This window comes from Dipodomys ordii, unplaced genomic scaffold, assembly GCF_000151885.1.
Source record: "Dipodomys ordii isolate 6190 unplaced genomic scaffold, Dord_2.0 Scaffold34, whole genome shotgun sequence".
In the NCBI taxonomy this organism is placed as follows: Eukaryota; Metazoa; Chordata; class Mammalia; order Rodentia; family Heteromyidae; genus Dipodomys; species Dipodomys ordii.
In genome coordinates this window covers 14599221-14607152 of record NW_012267250.1, presented here as the reverse complement: position 1 = coordinate 14607152, position 7932 = coordinate 14599221, and the positions used below count along the sequence as shown (strand labels likewise).

Below are 7932 nucleotides of genomic sequence, written 5' to 3'. Positions count from 1 at the left end.
GCCCTGGGTTCGATTCCTCAGCCCCACATAAGCAAAAAGAAAAAAGCCGGAAGTGGTGCTGTGGCTCAAGTGGTAGAGCATTAGCCTTGAGCTGAAGAGCTGAGGGACAGCCCCCAGGCCCAGAGTTCAGGCCCCATGACTGGACCCCCCCACCCAAAAAAAAAAGTTCACTAGATTCTATCTTGAGAATAAATAGCAAAAAGCCTTATTAGAGGCATGAATAAAGTGATGGAATGCCAACCTAGTCAGTGTGAGGTTTAAACCCCAGTGCGTGCATGCGTGCACACACACACACACACGCACACGCGCACACACACACACACACACACACACACTCTCTCTCTCTCTCTCTCTCCTGATATTTACAGACACATAGACAGGACATAGATGTAAGAATAAAATTAATAAAGGTGAATCTGTAGGAAACTCTTGAGTAACAAACCAGTTGGTTTTTTCCCAGTGAGAACAACAGCAACAAAAATAACGGGGAAGATACTGATCAACATGCATGTACCATAAATTTACATGTTCACCTGAAACGCCTTTGTATAACTATTTGAAGATAATAAAAGCGATAAATAATTTTTCAAAAAAATAAATAAATTTAAGATATATTAACCAGCTGCAATTGTGGCCATTCCTTAAGTTAAACTTAAAACATTACCTCAAATGAATGTTCTTTGTTATCCTCTAATCTGTAGTCCAATAGGACACTCAAAGACATGATGCTACAATCAAATTTGCCACTTTTTGCAGCCCAATTTGGATGAACAATGATGGCTGGTTCATCCGGTAAAATGTATCTTCTTTCTCGACGCTGACGTTCCATTTCCTCTTGACGTTTTCTTTCTTCCTCCTATTGTTTGAAATTATAAGTCATGATTAAATCTCCATGTATAACACATATGTATATAAAACATGTGTATTAAGGAAAAAGGCAAAATCCTCATGACCTTTTAAGGTAATTAAGTTTAGCATAAAGGATTGAAAAACAAATAAAAGCCAAGCTTCCTAAAGGTAGTAATAGCTTTTATGGCTAATTCTCTTTTATATTTTCAATTATAAGAAACTACCTACCAAGAAGGAAAAAATTTCTAACCTACACCGAGATTACACATAAACTAGAGAATTTTGAGAAAATAGAGTTGTTATATAGTCTTTGGATCTTCCTGAATTCTGACACCTAAAGTAACACACATATCCAAACCAAAAACCATGGAGACTCTTATCTCCAGACAATCAGAAGTAGAGCTGTGGCTCAAAGTGGTAGATCTCTAGTCCTGAGTGAAAGAGCTCAGGGGGAGTACCCAGGCCCTGAGTTCAACACTCTCCCCCGACCCTGCACACTCCTCCCCTCCCCTTCTTTCCCCCCACCAAAAAACCCAGGAGCCAATGGCTCATACTTGTAATCTTAGCTACTCAGGAGGCTAAGATCTGAGAATCACAATTCAAAGCCAGCTGGGGCAAGAAAGTATGCAAGGATCTTATCTCCAATTAAGGCTCTTATCTCCAATGAACTACCAAAAAACCTGAAAGTGGAGCTGTGGTTCAAGGGGTACTGTGCTAGAGCAAAGTCTTGGACAAAAGACGCTCAGGGTCAGTACCCAGGCCTTGAGTTGAAGCCTTAGGACCAGCAAAATTACAAACAAAAAACATCAGAGGTGTAAATACCTGCCTACCAAGTGTGAGATCCTGAGTTCAATCTTTAGTACCACCACACAAAGAGTCTGTTTTTACTACAAGTAAATTATACTTCACTATAACTATATACACAAATACAACTTAAGTCATATATATTGACTTAAGAACCCCATAAAGACCAATAAGTAGCATTATTGTATACTTAAATGTTAATTACATACCTCTTTATCATCTTCAGATTTCCTATCATCCTCTTCCTCCTCCTCTTTTTCAGATTTCTCTAACTCCTTCTGTTCTTCTTTTTGTTCTTCTACTTTCAGTTGTTTTGTCAGTCGAGCTATTAATTGGGATTTTAATCCTTTGGAACTAAGAGCTCGACTTTCTAATTCTTTTCGGAGGTCATTTACCTAATTATATGCAGTGTGAAAAAACACAAAAGAAAAATGGGATATCTCCAAATTGTAATTACATTCTGCCTGATGTATATTATTTTTTGTGCTAGTACTGGGACTTAAAACTCAGGCCTGGGCATTATCACTGCACTTTTTCACTCAAGGCTGGTGCTCTACCACTTGAGCCATAGCTCCACTTCTGGCTTTTTGGTGGTTAACTGGAGTCTCAAGGAGCGGGTGCTGCCAGGCGCCGGAGGCTCACGCCTGTAATCCTAGCTACGCAGGAGGCTGAGATCTGTGGATCTTCGTTCAAAGCCAGCCTGGGCAGGAAAGTCTGTGAAACTCTTATCTCCAATAAAACACCAGAAAACTGGAAGTGGCGCTGTAGCTCAAGTGGTAGAGCACTAGCCTTGAGCTGAAGAGCTGATGGACAGCGCTCAGGCCCAGAGTTCAAGCCCCACGACTGACAAAAAAAAGAAAAAAGAAAAAGGAGCAGGTGCTAGTGGCTCATACCTGTAACCCTAGCTACTCAGGAGGCTGAAATCTGAGGACCGCCGTTAGAAGCCAGTGGAGCAGGAAAGTCATGAGCCTCATCTCTAACTAAACCACAGAAAAACCTAGAAGTGGTTTTGTGGCTAGTAGATTGCTAGCCTTGAGCAAAAGGAACTCAGGGATACTTCCCAAGCCTAGAATTCAAGCCTCAGGACTGGCAAAAAGAACGAAGAAGAAAAACAGTCTCAATGGACTTTCCTTCCCAGGCTAGCAGGGAACCTGATCCGTAGATCTCAGCCAAAAAGTCCAAAGCAGAACTGTGGCTCATGTGGTAGAGTACCAAAATTGAATTAAAAAGCTAAGGGATAGGCCACACTCCAAGAATCATAAAAGAATCCAAAACTGAAAACCAAAGTCAATTTTTCTATGCTAAGTAACAAACTCTAGTAGAAAGTAATATTCATCTACAGGCTCAGATGTATTAGTCACATTATAGGCAAAGAGATACAAAAGTGAAAAGAGACAAATGGTGCAGATACATTGGAAAGTAGAACTAATGAAGGTTAAAGAAAGTTTTTAAGCCAGGCACTTGTGGCTCACACCTGTAATCCTAGCTACTCAGGAAGGTGAGATGTGAGGATCATAGTTCTAACCAGCCTGGGCAGAAAAGTCTGTGAAACTCTTTTTTTTGGTCTAGTCGTGGGGCCTGAACTCTGGGCCTGGGTCCTGTCCCTCAGTTCTTCAGCTCAAGGCTAGCACTCCACCACTTAAGCCACAGTGCCACTTGCGGCTTTTTTCTTTTTTCTTATGTGGTGCTGAGGAATCAAACCCAGGACCTCAGGCATGCAAGGCAAGCACTTTACCACTGAGCCACCTTCCCAGCCCTGAAACTCTTATCTCCACTAAACTACCAAAAAACCTAGAAGTGGTGCTGTGGCTCAAGTAGTTAAGCGTACTAGCCTTAAGCAAAAGAAGATCAGAGACAGTGCCCAGGTCCTGAGTTCAAACCCCAAGATCTGCACACACACCCCCAAAAAAAGGTTTCTAAAATGTTTAACTCTAGTTTACATACATGTCTTTTGTTTTAAATTTAAACGTCATTTTTCCTTTGTTTAAAAAATACATTTTTCGTTCAAAGGACAGTGCAATAGAAATTCAATATCTGGCATCGTTGGTTTTTTTGGCTTTATCCATGATAAACCTGGTATTTCTATTGATACAGTATAAAAAGAAAAAAGAAAAAGAAAAAATACATTTTTCCATCTATCTCCTTGAGTTTAAGTTACTTTAGGCACAAAAATTCTGCCTTCTCTGTCAGTTCCCAAACCAAAAATCAGCATTACTAATAACACAGGCATGTGTATATCACAGGCATCCCAGCTAGTGAACTGATATATAGTTACCTTTCAACTTACACATACACACACATATGTACAAATATAAAAAATATAGTAGTTATATAAATTTAGCATTTTCCTCCTTGAAAAAAAATACCCTAAAGCCAGGCACTGGTAACTCACACCTATAATCTCAGGAGACTGAGAGATTTGAAGATCAAGGTTCAAAGCCAATCAGGACAGACAAATCTAGGAGACCTTTATTTCCTGTTACCAGCAGATAGCCACAAGTAAAGGCTTGGCTCAAGTTAGGGTCAGTCTTGAGTCAAAAAGCTGAGAGCACAATGATCTAAGTTCAAACCTCAGTACTAAGGCACACATGCATGTGCACAAACACACACAGTCCTCAGTCTAATTAACATTGCTCATTCCTATTCAGATATTTTAAAATAAAAGTTAAAAATGTTTTTCAAAGGGGCTGGGAAGGTTGCTCAGTGGTAGAGTGCTTGCCTTGCATGCATGAGGCCCTGGGTTCGATTCCTCAGCATCACATAAGCAGAAAAAGGCAGAAATGGGGCTGATGCTCAAGTGGTAGAGTGCTAGCCTTCAGCTGAAGAGTTGAGGGACAGCGTCCAGGCCCAGAGTTCAGGCCCCAGGACTGACCAAAAATAGAAAAAAAGAAAAAAAAAAGTTTTTCAAGGCCGGGTGCCAGTGGCTCACGCCTGTAATCCTAGCTACTCTGGAGGCTGAGATCTGAGGATCTCGGGTCAAAGCCAAGCCAGGCAGGAAAGTCCATGAAACTCTTATCTCCAATAAACACTCAGAAAACCAGAAGTGGCGCTGTAGCTCAAGTGGTAGAGTGCTCGCCTTGAGCTGAAGAGATGAGGGACAGCGCTCAGGCCCAGAGTTCAAGCCCCATAACCAACAACAACAACAAAAGTTTTTCAAGATACCTTCATCGTCTTTGGATCGAGTTTAGACCAATGGGTAGGAGTGGAAATTTCTTTAGCTTCACCATCATCCTTTTCTTCTTCATCCTATCATACAAAGTTAAGAACATAATTACTATTCTAAAACTTTAAAATACAGGTAATTTATTTTTAAAAGTCTGTTGCTGATCTGTGCAAGGTCACAAATGTTTCAGATTGTCTTCTCCTAAAGTTATTATTTAGGCAAGTCCACGTACATACATTCTACCACTTTTAACTGATCACAAAGACACTCATCAGCCAATCAAAGCCAGATCTGTGAAACACAAAAGGGTGATAAATTACAACACAAAGGATATCAGGGATGCACAAACACTGCCGGTCTCCACTAACCACACAGTGTGTGATTTTGCCCCAATTTTCAAGCCACCCAAAGATTGATTTAGTGAGACCTTTGAAATATACCAAAGACGTTGCCACATAGCCTGAAATTTCAAATCTCTCAGACTTGTGGTTGTCCAATTTCAAATATCCATGACTAGAACTGATGACCGTGAAAGAGAAAATTTTTTAAATTTTAGAAAATGGCAAAATGTTTAAAATGGCTTAATACTGAATCTTGCTCAACAACTGGTCCCAGATTCCAGCAACTAGACCTAAGATAAAAACAAAATTCTGTGCAACTTAAGCACAACTTATTTTCTTTTGAGGTCTCAGCACTTTAAAGTTAGCATAACAGACAGAATTTTCAGAGAAAAGAATATACAACTATACTACTGAAAGCTGGATTACCAGTCGTTGTTACCAGTTATGTTCCTCCATGTGTGTTTGTTATGTAGTGTGTGATGTGCATTTGTGCCTGTGTTCCTGTGCCTGTGAGAAGCGGAAATAGAAAAAGGGATTAGCGTTCAGTGCCTGTTCTCCATCAGCCTCCTTGCGTTCACCCTGAAGCTTCTCGACCAGCTGCTGCTTGTATCCTCGGGAGAGGGTTTCCCACTCTGAGCGGGTGGGAAGGCAATGCCAAACATCCGGGAAAAATAAAACCACTGTCTCCACATGAGCTGGAACTGTACGCCCCTTGTGGGTCTCCTCAGGGCGATGGTAGCGAATCTCTGCAAAACGGTACCTGTTGCAAGGGAAGAAGCATGTTGGAAAAAAAATTCTAATATACATTTTAAAGACCCTAGTTCACTTGTAGCACATCAAGTAAAGAAATTTTGCTGCAAGAACTTGAAGTTGGTCTAAAGAAAAAAAAAATTATAGAAGCCATAGTTCCTCTTTTGGTACATTTGTACAATATTTTATTAGGTAAAAGAATATGCTCCCACAAGGCATTTTCAAGTTTGATGACACAGCTACCCATATTTTAGAGAATACCTGAAGAAGCTGGATAGCCATTCAGATTTCATGTGCTAAAAAAGAATATGCTCAATTAAGTCAAGAAATATACCAAAATACACACGACAAATAAGCCTCAAGAGAAAATATGGCTGAACAAAAATAACCAGCAACTACACCATTTTGTAACAAAAGAATTAAAATGAAATGAAGTTCTCTCTTGACGATCTTCTCCAGCTATACATGAAATGAAAAGTATTTTCAACATACATCCAACTTTAATAGTACAGCAAAATGAAACATTTAAACTTTCAGTTTATTTGATTAGTTCTTAATCCTTTCCCCCCAAAAAACATTTTTTGGCACCAAGTAAATTTTTGCTATAAGTGGGGATTTTCTTTTGAGATTACCTGCATGATGAATGTTGCTAAAATAAGGAAGGGGAAAAGGCTGATTGAAAAGAACCTCTACGTAAACTATTACAAAAACATTTCTAATACAGAAATGAATCAATACTTACCATTGTGTGCATACACTTAGATCAATGCCTGTCAGGGCCTTACAACAACGAATAGCAGTCTTAATCAACACAGAGGGATCCTTTTCTGGGTCTGGTCCATCCAACGAAGGAGACCAGTGGCCTCCAATGGCCATGGCTTCATCCTTGCCTTTCATGCCCACTAAAAACTAAGTCAAAACAAATAATCATTTACATATATTACATATCTATTACATTACAAATAAATACTTGAAAAGGAAAGGTACAAACTTTCCCAATATCATTTTTACTACCTCTGGTATCTGTTAGTCAAGGAAGAGTTCAGAGTCATTGTTTTCCACACTGCATTTCAGCAATGGAATAGGATTTACACATCATAACTCATCCTTAAAATACTTCATAATAAAGAGCTATTTAAAAAAAACAAGCTATAATTTGAACTTGAACAGCATCCAAAAAAACTGAATCCCATTATCATTAACACTTTACTACAAACACATCAAAATAACAAATTAGTTATGTAAAATAAGATCTGGTCATAATCAGCAATAAAAAAAACAGCTACATGACTGACTTACTTGTACCTTCATAATATTTTATTTTGTTTTTGTTAGTCCTGGAGCTTGAACTCAGGGCCTGGGCATTGTCCCTGAGCCTCTCTGTGCTCAAGACTAGCACTGTACCTTAATATTAAAACTTTTCATAAAATCAAAAACACGTTGCTTTAAGAATATTTAAAATCGTTAAAAAAATGAAGTTTTAAAATTATGTACACATACACACACATAAAAAAAAAACCAAAAAACTAAGATAAATGAATATACACCTAAAATTAAGATAAATGTTTCATTATACCTTAACAAGTCTAGCAGGATGCTGAAATCCGTCTCGAAGTTCTTGTGGGTCTTCAGCAAGAGCACATGACTTATGATACAAATCGTCCATACTAGGGCTAGCCATCAGCATTACCTATTATAGTCAAACAATTCAATCCTGTCAAAAGTCTAAAGCAATGTAAAAGAATGAGAAGTACTACTAAACTTATTAACTTACATATTAGATTGTTTTTAAAAACTAAAATGGAATATAATGCTATTTTAAAATGGCATTAGATACCTTATAAAGCTTTAACTTTTCAAAACATGACTTTTAGATCAATGCTGTAATCTACTACTATGCAGGTTTAGGCAGGAGAATCATGAATTCCAGATTAGCTATAAGGTATATAACAAAATGTTCCAAAAACAAACAAAAAACAAAATCAGCCAGGCACTGGTGGCTCACAACTGAATGCTAGGTACTCA

The 7932-nt window shown here is 38.7% G+C and overlaps 1 protein-coding gene across 1 annotated transcript in view; it reads right to left on the bottom strand.

Annotated features, from left to right (window-relative positions):
* Ccar1 (cell division cycle and apoptosis regulator 1) overlaps positions 1–7932 on the bottom strand; it is a 62935-nt gene that overhangs the window by 30069 nt on the left and 24934 nt on the right. The window contains exons 12-17 of the mRNA XM_013017057.1: positions 7484–7597; positions 6650–6816; positions 5707–5917; positions 4816–4899; positions 1863–2048; positions 665–856 (exon numbers count right to left, since the gene is read on the bottom strand). Coding sequence (XP_012872511.1) covers positions 665–856; positions 1863–2048; positions 4816–4899; positions 5707–5917; positions 6650–6816; positions 7484–7597 — 954 coding nt within the window. The remainder of the gene's footprint in view (positions 1–664; positions 857–1862; positions 2049–4815; positions 4900–5706; positions 5918–6649; positions 6817–7483; positions 7598–7932) is intronic.